The 26,515-nt window shown below is 44.0% G+C and overlaps 2 protein-coding genes across 6 annotated transcripts in view; one reads left to right on the plus strand and one right to left on the minus strand.

Moving 5' to 3' along the window:
• PRDM1 (PR/SET domain 1) overlaps nucleotides 1-11,790 on the plus strand; it is a 102,862-nt gene extending 91,072 nt beyond the window's left edge. For all 5 annotated transcript variants that reach the window (XM_063389725.1, XM_063389726.1, XM_063389728.1 and 2 more), the window contains 3 exons: nucleotides 6,455-7,563; nucleotides 7,864-7,992; nucleotides 8,405-11,790. In XM_063389725.1, the coding sequence (XP_063245795.1) occupies nucleotides 6,455-7,563; nucleotides 7,864-7,992; nucleotides 8,405-8,968 (1,802 nt within the window). In that variant the 3' untranslated portion in view covers nucleotides 8,969-11,790. The remainder of the gene's footprint in view (nucleotides 1-6,454; nucleotides 7,564-7,863; nucleotides 7,993-8,404) is intronic.
• A 6,700-nt stretch (nucleotides 11,791-18,490) lies between these two features.
• ATG5 (autophagy related 5) overlaps nucleotides 18,491-26,515 on the minus strand; it is a 91,356-nt gene continuing 83,331 nt past the window's right edge. The window contains exon 8 of the mRNA XM_063389730.1: nucleotides 18,491-19,215. Within this exon, the coding sequence (XP_063245800.1) occupies nucleotides 19,169-19,215 (47 nt within the window). The 3' untranslated portion in view covers nucleotides 18,491-19,168. The remainder of the gene's footprint in view (nucleotides 19,216-26,515) is intronic.

A 26,515-nucleotide genomic window follows, 5' to 3' on the forward strand; every position in this document is an offset into this window, starting at 1 on the left:
GTCAACAGCATGTAGGGCTCTGGTGGATGAGGAGTTTGCTAAAATCTAGTCAGGCACATTTGGCCACTAGCTAGGAGGATACACAAACGCAGGATCAGTTTCCTGCATGTGCTGGTATCTTAGGCTTCCTTGCAGAAGCAGCAATTAATGTATTTGTAAAGTGTTTCTTACTCTGTCCAGTTACTCTTAATCAGGTCAAAACTACGAGTGTCTGGACATGGTAGAGTAACTGATGGTAGTAAAAGTAGTAAGTTCAATACAAGGATTTAAAGAAATGGGAACCTGAGACACAATTTTGTAGTTCAGCCTTAAGATTTGCAGTATTTCCAGATGCTGAGTTAGAAATAGATATTCTTCTCTTTTTTTAAGATAATTTCATTTAAACCATTTAGAAATTTTATGTTAGCTCCTTCCACCTAAAGAAAATAGCAGTTCAGAAAATGAGAAAAAGTTTTCACTTTTTTTTTTTTTCTTTTCCCATCATTCTTGTGAGCAGCACATTCAGACCTAAGCCTGCAGGTGGGCCAAAAACCCTACAGGTACCATAAGGATTGAGGTTTTCTAAAGTTAGCTTTTGAAAAGGATGGAAGAAAAATCCAAAATTCTCCCAAAGATCCTTATTTGCCAAAGTCCCTGTAGCAATGGTGCGAGCAGGGGTGGTTTTTCCAGCATTAGTACTGGAACCAGATGAGTTTACCATAAATGCCAGCACTGTTCAGCTTTCTTCTGCTCCTTTCTCCCAGGCCACTAGTTAAATCTAAAATTAGAGAGCATCATGCTGCCTCTCCAGTCTCTCTCTCTGTCACAAAGGCTGCCCAAGCAACCCAATGGCACTGCATTCATCCCTGAGTAAAGTGCAGAGGGTTTGTTCCCAGTTCACTGGCACCTGCTAAAGACAGAGGCTTTGGCCCAGCAAAACATCTGAACACAGCCTTACTTGAGGGGACCCCCCCCCAGCCTGCTAGGAAGTCAGGAAAGTCCTCTCCAGCCAAATGGATTGCTAATAATTTGGTGTTTAAAGTGGTATGGCTTCCCTCAGAAGAGCAGGGGTGCATCATCACCTCTCCCAGCTCATGGCTGCTGGTTTTGACACCCGCTGAGGAGGCGGGAGGGAAAGTTGGGGTCCAGGTCCCGAAAGGCAGGCTGAAGTCAGGGCGTCCTCCCATGGGATGCACGCTGGAGTGGGTGGGAGGCAGCCAGTGGCCATGGTGTGTTACACCCAGATCTCTCCCTTCACTGTGTCTTGGGTGTGCAGTGCACACTGTGCCCGTGGGAGGCTTTGGAAGAGTCGTACCTTGGCTGGCTGCCCAGCACAGGAGAGGGCACCTGGGACACACACCTACAGAGACCTTCCAGTCTTGCCAACTTAAAATGCAGGCACCTGCTTTAAGTGCCTCAAGGGTTTGGGGATCACAGCTTTAGAGTTCAGCACCTTAGTTCCTCTTTAAGCACCAGAGCAGGATGGGCCTCTGGGGAAAAATGTATCAGGGAATTTCTCTGGCTTTATTTCCTGTAATTAGTGGCCTCAAAAATGAGAGAACTACCACTTTAGAGCATAAATACATTTACACACCCACATGTAACATCTACTTGCCTCTGTAACAGCAAACTTTCAAATTAAAGGTAACTTCCCCAGCATTAGTTCATTTGTGCCGCAGAAGGAAAGCATCCAGATGCAAGACAGCAATTAGGCATGTCCTTAGTTGTGGGTTTAACCCTGTCCTCTGTGTTTTCCTGAACTGGGGCCTTTGACCCAGTCCTTCAGACGCTGGAGCACACACCTACCTTCATGGCGATGATTAGCTCTGAGTGGAGCTACATAACTTCAAATAGATGTTGAAGTGCCTGCAAGGAGTTGCACAATAGTGGTAGAGGCAAGACTCCGCATTATCCCAGTGCTGGAAACTCAAGTGTCATTCCCTTCCTGCCTGTTTTGAGGCCCCTGATGTTTTCTGTCAAGATGTGAGATGTCACCTTCAGATGGTGCCATTGTCCAGTAAATAGTTTTAAGTATAGTGGCACAAGATTTCTGTATTCTGCTAAAAATAATTTTTCAGTAATTTCTAAATGTGCTTAACCACATTCAACTGTTCCTTCAGATTGTCTTTTAGTCTGTGATATTTTACTTAGCAAACACTGAGTAAATTTGCTTTGGCAGTTCCAAATGGTTTAGAATTTTATTCTTACCTCAGCATGGGAGGATTATTTTGGGGTGGAGGAGTGGAGAGGGTAACAGTTAAAAAAAAACCCAAAACCAAACAACAGAAACTCAACAAAATCCAAACAATTGCATTGACTCAGGACATGACTATTTGATAATAATATTCATATATTGCAATCATATGATGCAACTTCCTGCTGCTCGTGTCATGTTTGTCTCCTCAGTCAAGTACAGGCAGGTGACATCTTTTGGTCACACTTCAGAAAAAAAGTTCAAGCTGGGGAAAGATAATTTGCATATATACAAAATATTTGGCAATCTTTTTGTTTCATTAACAGGTTTAACTAGACATTATTTAAAATGTTTCTGGTTCTATGAAGATTAACTTTTTAAGGCTTTTTTCTTAAATGCAATTTATTCTTCTCTTCTTCCTTCTGGCCCTGACATGCTGGCCGTTAGTTCAGCCCTGTCGCTTGCTTTCCCTTTTGTTTATGGGCAGTTTCACTTTCTGGTTTTGAAGCTTTTCTGTTTGGGTTGAGAGGAAACATCTGCACTTGCTTAAAAAAATGCCTCCTGGAATGTTCAAAAGGGCTCAGGAAAATGATTTTTAAATTATATGAGAGGTTGTCTTCACAAAATCAGAATTTGGGGGCTGAAGTTGTCTTAATATTGAGAATCATTTGAAGGCTCCCAGAAAGAACTTCTCTGAGCAAAAAGTTTTCAAAGGCATGTCACACTGCCACGGACACATTTAGAAAACAGATGATCAAATTATGTACTTCTAAATGTTGGTCTCCGATCTCATTTTGAGTGGAAACAGTCTTTGTTTTGCCTGCTTCACAACTTCGAGGTTCTCTTTCTACTAGCAAAAGAGGTGCTTAATTTAGATCGAAAATGTGAATTGGCATAATTAAGCTCCACCACTCGAAGTGTTCGGTACCATCTCACTCCTGAAATTACTAATGAAATTACTGTCTGCCTACAGCCGTTTTTCAAGTTTTTAGAAAAGAACAGATCATTGTTTTTATGAAATGTTTCTCAGGCTACAGCTCAGAGCACAGGAACTGAGAGCCAAATCTATGGTTCTACAGCAGTCTGTAGCAGGAACACCCACACTGGAGTGACTTCAGGCCGCTCCTTCACTCAAATTTTATTAATACTTAAAAGTAACAGGAGTTTTGTCCCTTTTCCTCTTGCACACACTCACTAATCTCAGATCTGAGCAAATAATCTGTTGACCTCAGTTGGAAGTGGATCAGGCTCCTCATGAGGCACATCTGAGGTTTTTTTCTTTCTCCCCACCCCATAGATCAGTAACCTAAAAATGCACCTGGACCATTCTTGTTTTGTCATGAATTTCTTTTCTGTGTGTCTGTCTGACCACAGAAACTAGACAGATCTTGGAAGAGTATGTGCCTGTATTTACTGTATATATATATATATATATATATATATATATATATATATATAAATAAAAAATGTGTGTGTGTGTGCATGTATATGGGGTGGGAGAAATGCATTTCAAGAGTGAAAAGGAAACATTCTGATTGGTAAAAACTTAAATCTAAGATCACAAGTTCAAAAAAATCTGTTTATAAGAAATGTATCTCTTTAACTTTGAGGTATGGCTCATTTAAGAGCAACAAGAAAGGTTGTAAACCTCTCAGTCAGTTTCAGCCCTGGTTTAAATCCACCTTCAGTGTAAAACTTAGGAACTTCTCCTTGGCCCTGGACATTACGTTCTCCTACTTTACACAGTGCTGACGTGCTTGTTTATGTTTTGATATTTCTGGGGTTCCCAAGTGTCCCTTGTGCTCAGGTAATAAGGGAAAAAGCCAAGAGGAGATTTATGGACCAAGCTTGCAAACTAAAGAGCACTGTCACAGTTAGACTTGAAAAATAATCTTTAAATATCACAACTTCTGACTACACATGGAAATTAGTAGGAGGGACAGCTTTACTGGGTAAATTCAGAAGGGAAGAAAAGAGCAATTACCTTTAGTCAGTCAAGAGAGAGCATGGGATTGTTGCACAAAGAAAGTTACAATCTCTGCATGAGCTTCCTTTCTGTCATTCCTGGGCTTACTCCTGCACATAAGGCACGTACATCCCCAGCCTCTTGTTTAACCTTGTGACTGGGAGTGAGAGCTGTTTCTCCAGCTGAAGTAGCCCCAGTTTCTCTATCACTTTTCCAGCACCACCAGCTTTTCTCTTTTCTCTTCCCCTCCCCCTGGGTTTTTTTTCTTTAAAAGAGAAAAGTGTCAGCTTGAGCTTCCTGCTTGACAGACCCCACTGAGAAACTGATATGGGCCTGATAAGGTGGTATTTATTTATTTTTCCTGTTGCAAGGCTTCACAAGTCCTGCCTCCCACCTCTCTGCCCAGTTTTCAGTACTGCCTGGTCTTGATACTTCCCGATGCTGATAGTGTCACCAGGAATGTTTGCTCTGAGACACTGCTGTGGTGAAAGGCAGCTGATAAGAAGATACAGATAATATCCACAGTGCCATTGTGGAGCTTCTTGAACCTAGTAGCACCTCTGTGCTATGCCCAAAAATCTGGTTGACATTTAGAAAATGAGTTACCCCTCCAGGAGTACAGACAAAATTACCAAAGAAAGTAGATGTTTTTTAAAGCCAGAAAACACGATGTGTTATTACTTTATTTTTTGTACAGCTCTGCATTAAATTTTGGACACCAAGAGAAGTAATTGGGAAGCGATCTGTGTGCTTATGTGTGCACATGCTTGCTGTACAACACTTTCAAATTTTATCATAAATATTTTAACTGAACTTAACTGTTCAATTGCATTTCATTGGAGCTTGAAAATAGAGAAACCACTTAAAAATCTTAAACTAAATTTGCTTGTTACTAGTCTAATGCCATTTCAAAAAGGATGCTACTGTAAAGTGGGTTGCTGTAAGTAGAAGCATGCTTTGAAAGCAGATGTTTTCTTGGATACGTTTAATAAATGGCTGTTTCTTTGCCTTATAGGGTAATGTTGCCAAATGATAGATTTCATCAGGGTAGTGAATAGTGAAGCAAAGAATTTGTGTTGAAAGCAGTGTGGTCATTGCCTGTTCTCACGTTCCTCACTTGGTTCAGATGATGCTCCAAAAATCAGAAATAACTGTTTCTCACCTCAGATAGTGAAGTAAGAACAGTCTGTCATGGAAGCAGAAATGCTTCTAAAGGACTGGAGTGTTTTCGAGTCACGTACCTACTGGTGTTTGCTTATACCTCCTGATGGAAAGCCTTGCACTAACTAACTATAATTATGAAACTTTCTTGTAGTTTTCCCCCCCATAATAAAATATCTTACAAGTAATCAAGATTATGTAACAAAGATAAAGGCAGATTTGGTTTTCTACAGAAGTCATCTAGTCATCTTTCAGTGTGCTGTTATGATTGTATCATGTCCAGACAGCAAGGTCTTTGAATACAAATAGAGTATGTGCTGAACTGAGATGAATGTATGCTAGCTTCTATTTCCTTCTAAATACATATTTCTTTAACTTTTTTTTTAAAGCACATTTCAACTTAAGCTGGAGCCAACCAGTCTTGCTTCCTTTTGCTTTGCTTCAGCATTTTTTTATAAAATACAGCTGTAAGCAGAGGAGTTTTGCATAGACTGAATGCCACAGAAATCTGCAGTAAATAGTCAGCTTTGTTGTAGATGTTCCTAAGCAGTATATTTAATGAGTAATGATCTGTTTACTGATGGAGAATACCTTCTCTTTGAAGAAGGCTTTCATCTTAGCCAGCCATGGTTTTTTTGGTACTGTAAGTAATTGAACTGGCTGGTGAAGTGACTGCTGCGGTTTGGCAAAACCCGATTTGTCATGCCTTGTTATTTTACTGAGGAACATTTCTGGGAGCTTGTGTTCTGCACAGTCCTTCAGTTAAACCTGCATTGTGAACAAATGCTTGTTACCACGTTTATTAGAAATACTGCTTAAAGAGACATTCAATGGCGAAGCTAGGCAAATTTAAGGGGAAAGAAAGGTGAAATCATTTTGCAGAGTGGAGGCTGGCACTTTGCAAATGCATCATCATCCAGATCTCTATGTACTGGTCGGTATCCCTTAAATTAACAATGCTTTTTATTAACACTTAATACCAGCAGGCATTTCTTCACACAACAATATAGTTTTCTGGCAAGTTGAATGATTGCTCATCCCTGAGAGTAGCCCTTCCTTCCCACAAAACTTGTAGGGGTTAGATTCTGTTTTGAAAAGAGATAATAATGCCAGTGACATATCTAAATAATCATTATCTTGTCTTTGTATTTCAGCACAAACCCACGTTAATCCAAAGCAGCACAGTGCTGATAAAGATGAGCTTTATCAGAAAAGCGTCCCAAAGAAGGAGCACAGTGTGAAAGAAATCCTGAAAATGGAATCCAATCCTCCTAAAGGAAAAGACTTCTTTCAGACCAACATTTCACCAGTTACTCCAGAAAAAGACTTGGATGATTTACGTAAGAACTATAGCCCGGAGAGGTGTTTCTTCCCTCGAGTTGTCTACCCGATCCGACCTCACATTCCAGAAGACTATTTGAAAGCTTCCTTAGCATATGGCATGGACAGACCCAGCTACATTACTCACTCGCCCATCCAGGCATCTACTACACCAAGTCCTTCCGGGAGGAGCAGCCCAGACCAAAGTTTAAAAAGTTCAAGCCCTCACAGTAGTCCAGGGGTCACAGTTTCGCCTCTGGCACCTACTTCCCAAGAGCACAGAGAGCCATACTCTTACTTGAACGGATCATATGGCTCAGAAGGGTTGGGGTCTTATCCTGGATATGCACCCCCTGGCCACCTCTCACCTGCCTTTCTACCATCCTATAATCCCCATTACCCCAAATTTCTGTTACCTCCATTCAATATGAGCTGTAATAACCTGAGCGCTTTGAACAATATCAACGGCATCAACAATTTCAATCTCTTCCCAAGGATGTACCCCCTTTATGGCAACCTGCTCAGCGGAGGTAGCCTTTCCCACCACATGCTCAACCCCGCCACGCTCCCCAGCTCGTTGCCCAGTGAAGGAGGCCGTCGACTGCTGCAGCCTGATCATCCGAGAGACTTCCTCATACCAGCACCCAACAGTGCCTTCTCTATCACGGGCGCTGCTGCCAGCATGAAGGACAAGCCATGCAGCCCTACCAGTGGGTCCCCCACCGCTGGTACAGCAGCCAGTTCAGAACACATAATGCAACCTAAACCTACCTCAGTGGTGTTGGCTGCCACCGGCGGTGAAGAAGCCATGAATCTCATTAAAAGTAAGAGGAATGTGACCGGTTACAAAACCCTCCCATACCCACTGAAAAAGCAGAATGGGAAGATCAAGTACGAATGCAATGTTTGCTCCAAGACCTTTGGCCAGCTCTCCAATCTGAAGGTAGGCAGTGGTGAATAAGACAGGAGCCTTCTTTGATGGCTCGGATTTCTCCCTGTAGTTTTTCGAGGAAAAGCAGGGTCAGGCCTCCCTTGCTTGTTAGGGTGTTATGCGTGTGGGCTTAATACGGCATCCCCCAGAAAGAAAGCGTGGTTGTGTATTTTAATACTGACACCACCTAATTAACTAGATAACATTGTATTTTGGCAATGGGAGTCTTCCGCCGACTTTAGGAAACATCTGAAAGCACTTTTGTTGTAGTACTGGAAACTGCAAATTGTTAATTGCTTTGTCTCTCCCTAGGTGCACCTCCGAGTACACAGCGGAGAGAGACCATTTAAATGCCAGACTTGCAACAAGGGCTTCACGCAGCTGGCTCACCTCCAGAAGCACTATCTGGTACACACAGGAGAAAAACCCCACGAGTGTCAGGTATGTAACACAGAGAGAGAGATGATTCCTTCTGAGACCGAAGGGACAGCAGGGCTTTGCACACCTCATACAGTGTGCAGGGAGGGCTGAGGGACAAACCCTTGGCTGCTCAGGGCCGGAATCTGCACCACAGCCTGGCCCAGCCCTGGTGCAGCAGCGTCTGTGAGACAGCACGATTGCCTGCAGCCTGCTAGAGCAACATCTGCCTGATACAGTTTTGCCATCGGTCACACTCAAAATGACATTCAGCAATATTTAAATAAAAAGGTGGGGACTTTTTTCTCTTAATGAGAAAGTGTGAAGATATAGAAAGCTGCTGCTTCATCCTACCATCTCCTCCTAGGTGTCTGTGATTTAAACCATAAAACTGCCTCCCACTCATTCACTGTTTCTCTGCCGCCCCCCACATTAGGTTTGTCACAAGCGGTTCAGCAGCACCAGCAATCTCAAAACCCACCTGCGGCTCCACTCTGGAGAGAAGCCTTACCAGTGCAAGCTCTGCCCAGCCAAATTCACCCAGTTTGTGCACCTGAAGCTGCACAAGCGTCTCCACACCCGGGAACGCCCCCATAAATGCATCCACTGCCACAAGAGCTACATTCACCTCTGCAGCCTCCAGGTCCACCTGAAGGGCAACTGCCCTGTCGCCCCGGCCTCCGGGCTCTCCATGGAGGACCTGAACCGAATCAATGAGGAGATCGAGAAGTTCGACATCAGTGACAATGCTGACAAGCTGGAAGAAGTGGAGGACAATATCGACTTGACCTCGATCGTGGAGACCATGCTCAGGAGGGAAATGGAAGGAGCTAATCTGAAAGTCTCTCTGCAGAGGAACCTGGGAAATGGGCTTATCTCCTCAGGATGCAACCTTTACGAGTCGTCAGATATGTCAGTTATGAAGTTGCCTCACGGTCACCCACTACCTCTGTTACCTGTAAAGGTCAAGCAAGAAACAATTGAACCAATGGACCCTTAAGACTTTTTGGCAAAGTGATTTTTTTTTATTTATGACTTGGCAAGTCAGGGTGCCTGTAGCAGTTGCTTGTACATAGTTTCAATGCTGCAAAGCAATCTTGGCTTACAGTAGTCTCCCTACGCTCTCCAGCTGAAAGAAGGAACTCCAAAGTTACTGTTTTCTCAGGGCATAAAAAGGGGCAATGGACTGTGCATTGCCTCGCCAGTTACTAAGAGACAATCATCTATCCATAATTATTTTTTCAATGGTAGTACTTCATAATTTATTATGCAATTAATCATTCTAAAAGCAATAATTAGGAAAATGTTTACAATGACTGGAAAATTCATTGTAATTTTTACTTTAAATGTTTTTATTTTTTGTTTTATGGCCATTCTTTGTAGATATTCTTTTCTGCACATCTGTTTTAAGAACCTAAGATTAGGGTTTCCATAAATGTGTTTTATGTACCAATGTCTTTTAAACAAATGTGGTTTTTCGTATTGCCAAAGTTGGACATGTGACATACAGAATCCTAGATCTGTTGGTTTGAAAAAAAATGCTGTGTACTTTCATGAGCAAATCACCCCACTGGGAATTGAAAAGGAAAAAAAACCAACAAACCAACAACCCAGATTAGCAGCAAGCAGGGAAGAAACTTTTTCTCCTGCCTCTCTAAGGAGAGGAGAAAGATTCTTCTACCTGCAGCTCTCCCTGGAACAGATGTGGCACAGCAAACACCAACCTGCCATGGACAATACCACAGATTTTTAGAACACAGCTCCAGCCCCACACATTGTCAGGTAACTTTAAGACCAAAGGAACACATGAGCTTAAAGTGGCTTTTCCAAAATAAAATCTCACTTACATTCTTTTGTTTCCAAAAGCAATTGAAAAGCAAAGACACAAATAATATTCTGCCTAAAAGGGGGGTTTGGGCAGATTTCTTTCTTCGTATTTTTGTTTTATTTTGGGGTTTTTTTTTGGCCAGAGCCTTCCAGGGATAAAAAAAGATGGTCAGATTCCCTGAGAAAGAAGGGGTTCAGTTTTACTTGTATTTTTCTCTCCCACTTTGCCTGGGTAGAAGTGGGGAACAAAGTCCTTTCCTGGCACATAAATTTTTTTCTTCCTTTCTGTACGACTCAGATTTTTCTCAGTATTTGTGTTTGTACATTTTGTGGTTAATTTAATTAAAGAAGAAAAGGGCATTGCAAAGTTGTTGAACAACAATTACCTCAGTGCTTGTGTCCAGTGGTGCAGACAATGCTGTTTTACCTAAATGCTTTGCTACTTTAGAGAAGAAACCAAAATGTGCACAGGGAAAGATAGAATGCACGTCCTTTTATCTTTTTGTTTTGCTAAGCCCAAAGATGATATGGTGACGTTTGAGGTGTAGCAAAGAATACATGTATATTTATAGATATATTTATACCACTATACAATATATGTATATGTATATATATTTATACCACTTAAGTTGTGAGCCAAACCATGTAATAAAACCTATTTTTCATCTAAGTGTGAAAAAGAATTGTTATCCCAGTTCTGCAAATAACCAATGACCTCAAAACCAGAAGGTTGTACCAAGGCATTTATCACTTGCAAATACACATGCATAGCTGAAGGCAAAGCTGAAACTTGCAAACACGTGAGAGACATCATCATGCATCCACGTGTGGGATCTCAGTGAATTTGGTGGGAATGACCCTGTTTGCAGGCCAGGGCTCCTTCAGTCCCCTGATCTCCTGCCAGTCTCCTCTGGGGGGGAAGGAGGCTGGTGGTCAGTCAACAGCCAGCCAAAAAATGTAACTGAAAGAACTTGAAGCCAAATATGACCTGTGCATGATGTGGTCACAAATCATAATAAGGGCAGGATGGCAGTCAGGCGTGACAAGGCCTTGTCTCATTGTGCCCTGCCACTAATGAGTTGCACAGTCAACTCACACAAACATAAGTAGCATTATTACACACCTCTCCTCCATGTATCCCTTTTTGTCTGGTTATGTTCTTAAAAAAATTTTAAAAGTCCACCCCAACAATTCAGGATTCAGTGGTCTGTTTTTTTCCAGCAAACTTCATCTTAATGCCTTCTGGTAAAAAAACAAACAATCCTGAAATACAAGTCTCTCAACACAGCTTTTGAAGGACTCCAGTTCATTACATTTCCACTCCTGCCAATTGCGAGGCTGACATCTTTTAAATGTAGCAATAGTTCATAAATATAGTACTTAATTGTAGGATAAACCAAAGTATCACTACTCTGTCACTGGACACACACTTTTCCTATTATTGCCTGTAGTGCTTTCTTGTATTTGATACAAAATTTACAAGAATTTATATGCATCAGCTTTAAGAATTGTTACTTCTCTTTACTGTTTCCCACTCCCCTTAGACGTTTTACATGTGAATGTAGCAACAATCAACAGTGTTTTGGGGGTTTGTCTCTCTTAAGAAAGACTCTGACCAAAGTTAACAGGCTTTTTACTTTGCTAGAACAACAAACTATCATATGTTTACGTATTGGTTTACATCATTATTTATGTGCAAATTGTCAAATGTAAATTAAATATAAGTGTTCATTGCTTTACTGATGCTTCCCTTGTCTTCAATCTCTCTGCACCAGCTGAGTGCGCAGCCTGGTTGTGGCCCCAGTGCTGGTACACCAGGGACGATGGTGTCTTCAGCAATGCTGACTCTTGTCTTTGTGGGTTCTGATTTTCCCTCATTGAAAGCTGCAAACAGCAACGCCAGAGCTGAATACCCTGGCTTCATTTTGTACAGAGGTTTCCTCAGTTTCAGCCAGTACCATTTAAAAAAAAAAAAAAAAAAAAAAAAGACAAGAATTTTCAGTGTTTCAATGGAAATACTTGAATGCTATCTGCCTCAGAGATATGTGACCAGGGTTCTCATTTACATTTTTCCAAATGATTGTCATTTCTGGCCTGAAACCCTAACCACTGGGACCACAATGACACGCTCAAAATGTCAGTGTGAGACCACTTAGTCCTGCCTCAGCATGGTGGGAACTGCATTCAAAACAAACGTGGATCTGTTGTAAGTGCTCACAAAGGAGATGTGAACACTGCACTGAATCCAGGGAAGGTCAAGTGTCCGCCCCTCACTCCCCACCTCAGCCCAAGAATAACAGCAGGCCAGGATGCCCCAGAAACCTAATTCAACATTTGCTACTTCCATCATTTACTGTGAGATCTAAACCAGAGAGGCCATGTGCTGCCCTGCCCTACCTGAATGTTAAAGAAATAAAGTTCCTGCGCATATTGAGACACTCAGCGCCGTATGATGTTTTAAAAGTACTTCACTGTCCTCTTAAAAAAATTCATTTAAACATCTGTCTCAAGAATTTGAAATACTGCCAATACCAAACTGTGGAGTTAAGAAAACCAGAGCACTGTTGTCATAAACGTGCCAAATGCAGCATGTTATATTCCTATATTCGACAGAGCTATTGCTGTAATAATTTTTTTAAAAAAACATAGGATAACCATTACCTCCATAAATCATACTTCATTACTTGGCAAAGCGTTACATTGTGCTGGAGAGTTATGTCCTGGGGACACTTGTAAGCTTTAGAAGATGTTTAATAAAACACATTACATAAAAAGACAATGCACGTTATAGATCACAGCCTCGTGAGGCCGGGCGCGGCAGCTGCTGCCTTGGTTCCTGGCGGGCCTCAAGCCGGCTGGGAGCCGCTGACGGCCTGTGCTCCGAGCAGCAATGCAGCGGGACTCAGCCACGGCAACACCACCACCACCAGGTCAGATGACCACAGCAGCGTTAGCAAGGGGCAGGGGGACAAGCTCATCGATTTGGGAGCTGCCACAAAGCCCAGGCCAGCGAGGCCGCGTGCCCCAGTGCGGAGCCGCTGGCTGCCCGTGGGCGGGCAGGCCCGACGCCCATCTCACCGCCATCAGTGCGAAAATGTTGAGGGGCCAAACGTGTTGGGCAATGTGGCCTTGCCAGCTGAGCTGCTTTGCCACAGGACAGGGTGGATTACAGCTGAGATAGGCTTAAGCACAGATTTAAGGGAGGAACCTGCCCTTCTGGCTGGTTTATAAAGCCCGGTGCTTCTCGGCCGGGTACTGGGGAGACACCGCTAATTCCCAGTGTGGGCAATTATGGCCTTGAGGTCGAAAATGAAAAATGTGACTCACTGAGGGGGTATGAGCCCTTTGGGTTCGAATTGGTGGCTGCCAGTGCACAGCCACGTCTCAACACGTGCTGGAACCATGTGGGATGCGGCCCAAAACCTTTGCTGTCATTCAGAGGTGTTACATTAGAGTGAGGGAAATAGTTGTGGCTGTAATTAAAGGCAGCCAGGAAACACTTGCCTAATTACTGCGTGAGCCAGAGCTGAGTGGATGCGGTGCAGCTGAGGAATGTGCCCATCATGGGGCAGGTATCTGCAAAACATAGGCTGTCATGGTGGCTAAAGAAAAACTCACTCCCAGCATCAAAGCAGCCGCCCTGGCAATGAGAGGGAGGTTTCCCTCCTCTGCACGGGGTTGGGGTAGGCTGGCAGGGAAAAGGCAGATGCTTGGCCTGGGATGTGGGGGGAAAAAGTTGACATTTGGGCAACTTCAGCACAGTCTCACCTGAACAGCAGAAAAACAAGAGCTTTTGTCAAAGACGTGGCACTTCCCAAAATCGCAAGTGTTTAATTTTTCATGAGATGTTGAAACAGACTCATCCTGCAACTAGCATGGCTGGTGCCCTTCTCATTCTCACAAGAAGCACATGGAAGAGCTGGCAAAAAGCACATTGGCACACCAGTCAAGGCCACCTTTGTACCAACTGCCATCAGTGATAGTTTCCAACATGTTGCATGACTGCTTTCACTCATCTTTAAGAGGTTGGGGAACATTTCCCAGCAATTCACTGTGGCAGCCAAATGGGAGAGGGGCCATTACATCTCACTGAGACCCTGCTGCCCAGTTGCTGACTTCTGATGTAAAGTTGTATTCTTGTCCCATGATGAAGGGGTCAGGTGTCTGCTTGGAGGTGTGTGCAAGCAGACATTGCCTTCTGCTTCAAAGTCAAAGTGTCCTTAGTTCCACCATGAGAGCTTGCAGCTTGGCACTGGTTCAATGGTGCTCTGCACAGGAAAACTCAGCCCAGGTTTGCCTGGGATGATGCTTTCCACCTCCAGGCAGCACAGGCTCTGCTGGCTCAAGCTGTTCAGCTCTACAAACTTCAGTCTGCACAAGCTCACCTAGTGAAGGCCCCTGAGACATCACCTCAGCACCCTTTTCCAGGGCCAGCCAAAGCCTGGAGACTGAACATCTGTCTCTTGGCCCTTCAGAGGCACCTGCCAGGCATCACATCTAGCCACAAACTACTTTCTGGAGCTGGGTGTTACACAGACTGCCTGCCACAATAGGTGAACAAGGGAGCAGAAGCCCAGTAGAGGGGCAAGGATCTGCAGTCACTGGGAGGGTGGCACATGCCCCCAAGAGATGACCCTCCCTGGCAGGGAGCCCTGCAGCTGGCAGGGGGGAACTCTGGCACAGGGCATGAATTTCTGTTCCTTTTTGATGCCAGGGCTTGGGGCAGAAACCTGTGCCCAAAGCATGGGAGCAGGCAGCACTGGTGTGTGCTCTGGGCAGAGATGTCTAAAAAGAGATGCTTGGCCCTTCAGGAAAGGGAGATGGACACTCAGAGCTCTCTCTTCCCTGTGAGGTGTCAGCCAGGTACCTTGGTGACATTTGGGTGCAGTGGCCCTTCCTTCCTCCTCCCCAGCTGCACGCAGAGGGATGGTTGGGATGCCAAACCACTTAGGTAGGTGTGACCAAATAGCCCTATTGAAGGGAGCAAAACCAGTATGACTTCCTTATTGTGCAATGATTAATAAAGGCTTTCAGCTCTTTTTCTCGATTAATTGTGAATAAGCAAGTCCTTGATCATTTCCTTATCCAAGGACCAAGTGAGATTCCTTACAGCATTCCTGCCCCAAAGTGCCTACAACTGCACTGGGAAGAGAAGCGATTCCTGCAATATTGAAACCACACACAGCAAAATCAGAGGCTGAAACCCTCTTTCCCAGTTCCCCTGTGCTGAGGACAGCTGTCACAATGTGATACCAGTCTTGGGGTTAGGGAGACCCAACACTCCTGCCTTTACCAGTTAAGTTTTACACACTAAGTCCTAATTTAAATGAGCAAAGCAGTGGTCAGCTTTTGGGCAGGAAGAGGAGTGTGGCAGGCAGCATTTTGTGTGTGATTTCTAGGATATCATAGGTCCCAGTCTCCCTGCAGCTTTCCTATGGCAAAATTTTCTGCGTGAGAACTGTCCCTCTGTGAACTCCAGGAAACGTTTTTTCCCCCACCTTCACCTTCTTAGTCTACCTTGTGTATTTAGATGACCTTTTGTTTTTAAGGGACAGCTTCTGTATATCTTTACAGACTTGATCTGCTCTTCTTGTCAGCCTCGAAGGCCCTTGCAGAAATGCTTTACTAAGAGAGGGAAGTTTGGTTTCTTCCGGCCATGCTGGAGCCGTGTCCCTATGCAGGGACCCAGTTAACCAGGCTGGGTGGTGTCCCAGAGAGGTCTCACTTTACTTGCAACCAGTCATGAAAAAAACAGAAGTTAAAAATGTTGTAGAAACTGCAACCAGGTGCTAAGGGGAGCAAGAATACATGAAAAGTGAAAATTTGCCTTTTTAATAAGCCGTTACAAGCAAGTTGGGTGTTTGTGAGGGAACACGCGCTGGTGCTTGTAGTCATTCAGTGAAGATTTAGTGTTGTGTGCGTGTTTTTAATGAGACCAGAGGGTGCAGAACAGGGCTCCTTTTCTAACCTATATTGCAGCAATTTGTGCATGTCTGTAGCTGTGGGTGTTATGTGCTTTCTACTCTGAGTGGTAAGTTTCAGTTTGATTCTGCTCTCGAGAGCTGTGGGACAGTTTGCACTCGCCTTATCAATGCAGAATCCAAATTGCTTCACAGTGCACCCAGCCCCCTGACACTGCAAACTGAAAAAATACACTTTAAGCACAGAGAAACGAGAGAGGTGACAACCAGAGGGCTTTTTCTCAGCAGAGCATCCCAATCTGCCAAAACCCTCACAACCCAATCAGAGGGGCAATAAGCCATCTTGAGAGCCACAACCTCAGTGCCACCCTGAGAGGCCCTACCCAGAACTCCAGCTAGCAGAGCCAGGATCCCAGGGTTGGGACTCTTTTCCTACATCCCCTTTGTCCTAAAATCCTTCTTCAGCCCTGTTGCCTTGCAATGATGTCCCAGAACTGGGGCCCAGCCTGGCAGCTACAAACTGGGCAGCTGCAGCAGGTGCTTGTCCATCCCCATTCTTTCCTGGGCTGGCCCTGAGCAAGATTGGCCGCTAGTCTTTGACCAAAATTGGGCCCATGATTACAGATGGCAGCAAGGGAAGGGCAGGGCAGGTACATCCATGGCCCTTGGGAAGCTGCTCTAGTTTGGCTCCAAAGGCTTGTGGTCTCAACAGTAACCCCTGTGCCCAGCTGTGCAGTCGATTTCCAGATGAGCATTGCTATCTTTACATGTGTTTGCTATAAACACCCAGCTTTTAGGCTACACACCAATGTCTGTACTGGCTGTCCCAGTGTCCCTACGTGGGCTGTGACTGACAGGAGCCATTCAGGAGGAGTTCAGCATAGCTCCCGGGGGATACCTCAGTTCCTATTGCCCTTCTTGGAAGCCACATGCCACAAATCACTGGGAGACTTGTTCATAAAATACTTGAGTATTTCTAAGATGAAGTTATGACTTACATAGCAACTATGTGCAGATTTCCTTTCTCCCTCAGATCTCCTTGAGTTTGTAATCCCCTCTAGATCAATCTTCATGAATGACTGTGTCGTTTGCTGCACTGTTGTTGGTCTTGCTTGACCTCAAAAAGCAGCCCAGGAGATGAGGTGGAACAGTGGCTGCAGGTGAAAGTGGTTCAAGGTCTGCTGGACATGGGCAACATGGCTCAGGCCCTTCTGCTGTGTAGGGCAGGATTATCCTTATCCTGCTAGTGAGCAGAGAGGCAGGCAGAGGAGCAGAGGGGACAAACCTTAATGGAGGCAGAGTGCTCTCCAATTTCCTTCAAAATCTTAGCTACTCATCCAAAATGAGGAGGCTGGAAAACAAGGGCCCTCCCTGACCATTAAACCCATTTCCTGAAGCAGCACACACCCCTGCAAAACACTCTAAGTGCCTTGCTACACTTGAACACGTTAAATCTCAGTTCTTTGCCACTGGTCTCTTGCCCATTATCTCCCTCTGCATTCATTAGCCTCAAGGAAATGCCTCAACCCTGTGTGAGTCTGACTTCAAAAATACATCAAGAGATGGACCCAGACTTAGGTTCTCATTTACTCCAGATTTGGGGTGTTTAAGAGTGGAAATACTAGTTGATGCCATTCTTACTACATTTTTTAGAAGTTAATTTTCGGTGTAATTATTTAGATCAATCTAAACACTAAGGCAGCGATGAGTATCTGCACAGGCAAATATATTCAAGATCAAGCTTATCTAACAATGGAGGTCTAAAGACAAACTTTTTATTTTTAATCTAAAAACTTCAGTACTTCAAGGCCAGAGCGAAGCAATAAAGACAAGGACCCTGGAGCCAAGATGGCTGTGTTGTGGTTTGGTACCTCCACTAACTAGTGGAGGTAGTAGTGAGGTCTGGAACAAGTCAGTTGACCTTCCCATACAGCGCCCGACTCATTTGTAGAATAGGTACAAGACTTGTTCAGGCTGCGGTGTAGGACTAATATTTGTACCTTGTTTTGAGATCCTTTGATCTGTAACTGCATGTTGTTTGTTGTTCATAGAGAGAACAAGCTGCTTACAGTACTATCTGCAATATCATAATATTTAGAAATCCTCACTTATGGGCTATGACTGCCCTGAACTCAACACAAACTCTCTCTGCCCGAAGGACCTTACAAACGAAGCACTATTAAAACCCAAAAAACCACAGTGGCTAGGTGCACAGCTTAAATTTCCATTTTCTCTCAGCGTTTTCCCACGAGGGGATTGCATGTGAGAGCACACAACAGAGAGTCAGATCACACCCGGATCGGTTGCCCTGGCATGCCATTTGGCAATACAAGAATGACATAAATTAAAGTGAAACCTCTTCACCTCAGCCTAAGTGAAAATGTGAAGAGCAAGAGGGTTGAGGAGGAAGGGGGTATATTGATCCATATCTACTCAACAGTCAGACCAGTGGTGTGGTGGCAACAGAAGACATGCCTTTGCTTTTTCAGTAACTAATAATCTATAGAGAACCATTTCCTTTTCCGCTGTTGAGATAACACATTCGCCACCTCAGCTTCATGCAAATAATTCATGCCTCTGCTTACCTAATTTACCTCTCTGGTGCAGACAGAAGGGCAGAAACCTCCCACCAGCACTGACTGACATGCTGCACTGAAAAAAGAGCAATCTCACCCAGAACTTTTTGAAATGCTTAAATCACTAGAGGACAATTGCACCAAATGCTCTGCAGGAGAGACACAGCTTCATAGGATTAAATGGGTTTATTTTGTTGGTCTTCAGTCCTGCCTCTGACCCACATGTGGTTTGCAGGCTGGAATTGACATTATCCAAAGAAAAGCATTTGCTATCTCTGCACACAGACCACAGCTGGTCAACAACTCATCCCAGATTTAAACACAATGTATTAACTCTCATCTGTTGCCAGATATTAATACTACATGCTATTAAAAGCCTGGGCCCCCAGAACTCTGCTGAACTGAGTGGGCCTTCGCATCACTTGAAAACAAACAGGTACCAGGCTGGACACGTGTCTGCATCAAATGGAAACCTTGTTCTGATCAAAATGCTGACACCACTTTCACTCACTCACACACACTCACCTCTCTCCCTGCATTACTGCATTGCAAGCAAGGTTCAAATGTCAAGCACCAAAAAAACTTATGAAGAGACAGAATTAATTAACCTTGTCCACACTTAGCTTCGGGAGCAGCCCTTGCTAGCAGAATCTCACACTGGTTTTCCCACAGGACTTGTACCTTGTTCAGTGCACAAGGCGGGAAATGCTCGTCCTGCGTGGGGCAGGGGAGGGATACCATCCCTCTCACCCCATCTTCCTTTCCAGCTACAGGGCTCTGGCCTTTGTGCTCCTGCCCCACTCTCCAGCTGGGACCATTTGCTCCTGAGTGCTTTCAGTGGACCCATTGGAAAGAGGGGTGAAGGCTTCACCTGTGTCAGTCAGCATCCAGGTGGGAGAGGGAGGTGGTATCCCCAGGTTGGACTGAAAAAGAAACAAAATACAGGAGTTTAAAGTCAAAAACTCTCTTTGGGTGCCCAGAATTTCAGGGCAGTTTATCCCACATGTTATTTCACTTTAGCTTATCTTAACCTCAGGGGTCAACTGGGAGTCCTGAACACCTTCAAACCAAGCACAAACCAGGGATAACTACTACATGATCTGTGAAAACTCAGGTTGAGTGACTTGATCCATGCAATCCACAACTCCTTGGGTAACAGCCAGTGGAAAACATTACCCCTGAGCAGCACTCCAGTCTGTGGCCATGACAGGAGATATATATCCCTCCATATATCCCTTCTCTTTCAAGAGAGCACCTCCAAGGTGTGGAGCTAACACATTAAAGCTTCCTTTGGTTCCCAATTCCAAAGGCCAAGGGCAAAAGTAATACACATCTTGTAAAGACCGCATCATTATGCATGTCCATGAAGGACCGACTGAACCTTAATTCCAGCTTTTCTCATCCTCTGAGGGCCTGAGATTGCTGCCTCAGTGCTGTTCTCACCAGCTGCCTGGCCAAACTCTGGGGCTGTGGAAGGCACATGTACTGGCAAGATTTGTCCATTCTGTGGCTGTCCCATGGCATGGCTGCACAACACAGCAGGACTGGCACTTGCCATGTATCAATCCACCAGCTCTGCTGGCCATGGCACTGCTGCCAGGAGCAGTCTGTCACCCATGATGTAGACTAGCACAAGAGGGTGGTGAACCTTCCACTCTTCCCCTCCATCTCTGTTACCTTTCTCATTCTCCTCATCCCTGTGCCCATCCCTGTCCTCCTGCCTTCTATGTGAACATCCCTGGGGCTCCTGGATCCTGCCAGTGCTGCAAGTTGGTGGCCACCAGCCTCTTCAGTCTTCCCAGAAGAAGAGTTTCTGGTGAAGTGAAGCAGTGAAACACCACCGTTCTTTGGAAAACATGGTGCCTAGTAAGTGAGAGGACCCACACAACAAAGGGCAAGGGTGAGAGAAAATACTAAGAGAGAGAAAAAGAAAAAAAAGGAAGAACATCTTTTCACAGTCTGTAGATGCAAAGTGAAACTATTTTGATAGATTCAGCTCTCCCATATTGAAAGGTCCAGAGTTTCTCATCTCATTTACTTTGAGGCATGAAATTTCACCCATGACTTGACAAACTGTAAAAACCATGATGCTTTCTGGCTCCTTGGAAGCCTGTTGCCACCCTGTCAAAGCTCCTCTTCAGTATTTTGCTGCGTTGATATTACCAAATTACTATTTTTTTTAGGGTTTTCCTTATTTTGATATATCTTCCTTTGCTAATACTTTTCCCTGCAACTGAAAATCCAGTGATATGGAGCTGGTGCTCTTTTTAGGACACTGACATCTCCTTGACTGGATACAGGCAGCCAGGGAAGAAAATAACTGGGTCCATGTTAGCAAAGTGTCTTTTTTACTGGCGAGTGATCACTGCCAGCATTTTTGTGAATGTGGAGAAAATTGCTAAGCTACTAATGTGTGCAGGAGCCATCTGCCTTCAGCCTCTTCACACAGATTCACCTGGCTCAGCAGAGGGCAGGTCTGCCCATTCACAGCCTCATTTCAGATGGTCTTCAACTACAACCCATGTAGTGGACATTTAAATCAAGACTGGTGGACACTTAAATCAAGACCGGCTTCTTCAGAATCATTTTAAATGAAGAGAATTGTGTTTCAACCTGATTTTACAAAAGCTCAGCCATGTGCTTGACTTCCCATAGTTAGCTCAAAGGGATAACAATTCCATATACTGCCTTTGAAAAGATTCTTGTTTTGCTCTATTCTGTTTTAGGAAAATAACAATCTAGCCACAGGGATGAAGGAATTGGTAAATGTTTCAGTTTGTACTGAACATCTTTCAAAAGGAAATGGCCTATCTCAAGGAAGTTACAGAAAGGTTCAAAGGAGTAGGTGACATTCATTAGCTTGTATCACACAAGGAAACAACCAAGGATTAAAAATCTATTATCCTGGGATTACCCTATGAATTTTCCTCCAAGCATTATGAAAAGTTTCTGTCTCCCTGTTGACAAATCATCTTCTACAATGTTGTCCAAATACATAGTACTTCATCCACTCACTGTCACCATTGTTGTACTCTTTGATTCAGGGGAGATAAGAAGATAAACCAAAAGAAGGTAGCTGGTGATTGGTTGTACCATCTGCAAAATATTCATACCTGATATGCTGTTTGCTAGAGTTGATACTCAGATACTTAGGATATATTTCCTTCTCCCTCATGAAAATGTTCCTGTACCATCTTGGTCAGTTTTGGCATTGACACATACGTGTGCTCTCCCCTGCTTCAGAGATAACTAATGTACCTCTAGAATGATTTTTAAAAGTTAGGAATGGGGTAGAACAAAACACAAAATCTATGCTTTGGAGAATTTTTGTCCTAGTATACACAGAAACTAAGTTGTGTTTGTCTTCTCCCTCTGCTCTAAGGACAGAGGTAGGATTAGTAATCCAGAGCATGTCACTCTTCAAGCTCTCTTGCAGCTTTTAAAACATAGAGAGCAAATGGCAAATTTACCTTTCATCTCCTTTTGAAACTTAAGCTAGGTAACAAGTGAAATTAAACTGGTTGTTGCTGTTTAACTTCTCCGTGCTGTTTCCTCACATGAATTAGTCATGACCAACTCTACTTGGCAACTGTCCTTACAAAAAACAGAACAGAGAGAAGGGTTAAGCACTCCCATACAATTTACCCAATAAATTTGTCATACCCCTCATATAGAGTTGTCCTTCCAGTTCTGCCTGTTCCCTAACATATCTGGCAGTTTGAACAATGTTGGCAATATTTGAGCAATTAGGCATTCCAAGTGGAAAGGTTAATACACCTTACCCTCAAATGCAGGGTGTGTTTAGTCTTGTGCCTTTAACCATCCTTGATGAGCATCGATTGCACAACAGCCGTGAAGTAGGAAGATCTTTCAATTTCAGTATGGCCTTGCTTGTTTTGGTTTAGCAAAAGGCCAATAGTCCAATGCAAGGATGGGATAAACACACTTTGACTCGAGCGTTATCGAGGCACATCAGAAAGAGGGAACTTCACGGCGGTTATCGCTTTCCGAGTGTTAAATGCTTTGGTCATCCTGGCATGGCTGCAAAACTAGGTAAAAGATGACCCATAAAAGAAAACTCTCTGATGGAACTTGGAATAGGACTGTTAAGGAGGTCTGAGACTTGTGGTTTATTTCCTACTCTTTTGGTTGAGCAGGATTAGGACCTCAGTTTCTTTTTTGGGAAGTTCTCAGAAACAGCAGTCTGTTTATGGTCCAAGCAGCAAGTTCTGGGCAAGAGTGGGCAGAGCTGGAGAGGTCCTGCAGCCTTGCACCAGCTGGGACCTGCAAAGATCACAGTCAACCAGGATAAAAGCACCTCCCAGGCCAGCCAGCCAGCCCAGCAGCCACCATCCTCAGCCCAAGCCACTGCTGAAGCTGGAGAGCAACTGTGGATTGCAAACAACAGCGTTGCAGAGGAGCACCCCAGGTCAGCAGGAGGCCAGCAGCTGCCTGACCAGCTTGCCACAGCCCTCCTCTGCCAGCAGCAGGGCACACCCAGTGGCCAGCCTGCCTGCCTTGCCCGGCAGGGATGCTTGGCTGCGTAGTCAGGACCTAACTTAAGAAATAAAAAACAAATATAAGCAGCATGGAGAGGTGTTTTGCGGGTCACAGTGATGCTGCCCATCCATCCTGAGCCTCCACAGGAGGTCTGGAGTACTGGTAGATGAAGAAGGTCATGTCTGGGATATCTACTTACCGCCTCCCACAAAACCTGAATGGGTCTGAATGACCCAACCTGTGCTAGGGTGCTCCTGCAAGGCCCCACATACCTCACCAGGGTCTCTTGTGCAGCAGCCCCATTCTGGTAAGAGCTGCTGAGAATTGGGCACTCAGCCTCTCTACTTGTGGCTGGTGGTATTTCCCTTGCTGGGGTGATGTTGATGTTCCTAATGAAGCTTTGGCAGAGAAAGAGAGACATGTTGTAACCATTAGCAGACATTACATTTAGAATTTATCTGAGGAAAGGACAAAGGATACCTCAGCTTGATTAGGTTATTGTACAAGTTTGGGTCTACACTCTCCATTGTACTATCAGTCCCAGTCTTCACCATTTTCTTCCTTTGACCCAGAAAAACTTGATCACGAAAATAATGTTAGTTAGAAAATAATGGAACTGATAAGTCATTGCAGGCACATGTGTGTCTCATTATACATCAGTTCGGTTTCACTATATATTTTACACAATGTAACATAAATTTCACTACGCGCCACAAGTATTTCAATATGTGATAGTCAGAAAGTGGCAGTTTACACTAAAAGTTTCAGTATGTGGTAGGATATTTCAAATACTATAAATTCTCCTTTTAAATTAAATGTATTGTGTAGATTAGTAAGAAATGCAGTTGTTTTAGTTTACTCAATGTGGTTTTCTTTCAGAACAGTATTTTAGTACTGTACTGCTCAATTGCCATGTTTATTTTATTAATACATATTAATGGATAATTAAGTGAAAATTCATTAAATATACACCACACAGGACTCAGGGAGGAGTTCTGTTTCTTAGATCTTTTATGTCAGCTCAATATATACCATATTAATAAACACACTGTATTTACAGAGACTATATTAATGAAAAGAATAAACTTCCCATTACCAGCCTGGTTTTTTAAATAAATTTTCTTTGAGCAAGTAAAATTTGAGGGATCTGAAAGCCCCTGTGAAGGTGAATTGTTAAAGCAATGGGCAGTCATATCCAGGGTTTGCACTGATTTGCCATTTATTGCAGATAATCACCATTTCAGTCACAACCAGCAGCAGAGGAGTTGGCACTGCCAGTGCTGTGCTGCTCCTCACAGCTTTGTGGAAGTATCATGTCAATCAGGCCTTTTCCTAGCAAACCCCATCCCAGTTACTGAAAAGGGGTCCTCACCATGGCCCTGCTACACCAAAAACCTCTGTCACAGAGCTACCACATCATCACTTCTTCACACGTGACATACTTCAGTGCAGGAGAGCACAGATTACCTCTGAGAGATACTCGTCATGAACCAAAAGCACATCAGAAATAATCACACAGATTAGTAAAGCCAAGGCACATCTGGCAGCAAGGACCATCTCCTGCAACCTGGGTCAAAGCTACAGGAACACTTCCAGACTGGTGCAGCAAAGCAATTTCCTCACATCCTGTAGCTGCCATCAGAAATGCAGAAAGAAGAAAAAAATTAGGCTAATTTTTGGTTCTGAATTCTCCTTCCTTCTCATCTCCTGTAAACAGAAGCCCCTCCAAGAACAGCCCCATGCAGTGTTCTATTTTGTTCAAAAAACAGCCTCAGCAAAGATCATGAGGCAATGCTGAACTCCAGTCCAAGAGAGAAACATCAGTCAGTTACCTCAGCTCTGCCTTCTGCCCCTCAAGATACAAACACATGGATAATTTCTAAAACTTTTCTCCCAGTAAGGTCAAAATGTTAATGACCTGTACTGAAGTTCAGTGTGCAGCAGAACCAGAGGCCTCTCTGCCCTGCCTCACACTTACAAGACAAGGGTGACCCTGCACTGGCGTGACTTTGGGCAAGCTACTTAGAGAGTTATAAAGGCCTGGATTAATTAGAAACTGGGTCTTTTAACATAACTCCTTGGCCCATGGCAGACCCAGCAGACCTCATTGGCTCCCTGCCAAATAGTGCAAGCACCTCTTAACCAACAAAAAGGTAAAGAGCTTGGGTTGTAACGTGCTGGATTTCAGCCTGGCAGCTTCAAATCTCCTAACCCGCAAGAGCAGCTTATCTATGTTTGGAGGTCAGAGACCTCAACAAAGCCCTGTTAACAGGTGCATGCTGGCACAAGCTCAAAAGTTTATCTCTCCAGATTGCAGCAATTCCTGGGTTTCTTACAAGTGTGGCAAAAAGGGCCACCACACTCAGGGCTGGCTGCATCTGCCTCTGTTAATTCATTTGGCAAAACATGTCACCACGAGTGCTTCCTTAGCTCACAGGAGCTGGAACTGAATGCATTCAATGCAAGTATAAAGCTTGGCTACCCTACTCTTCCAAAATTTAAATCCAAGACCCACAGTTCTTCTTGTCTGTAGCCTCTGACTGCCATAAGAAACAAATTGTGCCCCAGACACACAAATCAAAGCCCATGAGCTGTGTCAGATGTTTTCCAGGGACTAGGCTGAAGGAAATACAAATGTTTCTGTCACATGTGAGGCATGTGGACAATTCAGGTTTGCTGTGATCACTGCTTTCATCCTGGACAGGGGCTGAGTGCAATGGGAACTGCCCTCCTGTGCCAAGACTGAAAACCTGAACTATGAGTTTCCTCATCTGCCTCCTCTGTGGCTGCTTGAGAGCAGCTCTGCTCTCTGCTCTGTCTGGCTGAGGGTCTCTGTTTTGGACTGGGTAAAACCTGGGCTCATATCTCCCTTCAATAAGATGTGTGGGATGAAATAAAGGTAGTGTTTTTAAGTGCATGTCTATTTTGCAGCACAACCAAGCCTGAGCTGTCCCTGTTCCTGTTTAAAAAAAGGAGACGCAACAACAGTGCAAGCTTTCCCATATTCACTTGCTCCCATGTTTGATCTGGGCTAAGATATACATAAAGCAATGTATTTATGTCCTAGATTCCACTGCTGATACTGCCAGCAAAAGCTAAATTACAGTGATTTTCCTGTAGTCAGGCTGCTAGTCCAACAAGTTTTGGAAGGAAGCAAATGTATTACACACGTCCTCCAAGTCCCCTCCTAAGCACTGTCAGGCTATAATTTTAGCTTACTCTTATTACTTATCATGTATAATTGATGTTGAGCCATCCTTGAGCCATCATGAAAGTTACATTATCAAAGGTGTTGCATTACTTTCACTAATTCATCTTGCCCAAAGTTTTTGGTATTTCTCAACTGACAAGGCAGAACAGCAACAGAAGCTGACAAACCTTATACCAACTCATTGATCAAATCCAGACCTTTTCATTTGACCCAATCAAGTTTCACTTGTAGGCTAAACCACACGATTTCAGGAAAAGACATGGCACTGCAGTATCCTCTGTTGTGACTGCAGAAGCAGCTGGCATAGGCTTGAAGACTGCAGTTTCATATGTACCAATAACATTTAATAAAGGACTTTTCATCTTCACTGGCTGAAGAGTAGGACCATCCGTAGTGTGTAATTAAGCTGGCGAGTTTCCATTGTTTCGAGTATGACTTATTTTTTTCCTCTTTACTCAGCTCTGACTGAAGCTAATATCTGCTTATCAAAATCCTTCTGTCTTGAATCAATG

This window comes from Prinia subflava, chromosome 2 (genome assembly GCF_021018805.1).
Source record: "Prinia subflava isolate CZ2003 ecotype Zambia chromosome 2, Cam_Psub_1.2, whole genome shotgun sequence".
Classification (NCBI taxonomy): Eukaryota; Metazoa; Chordata; class Aves; order Passeriformes; family Cisticolidae; genus Prinia; species Prinia subflava.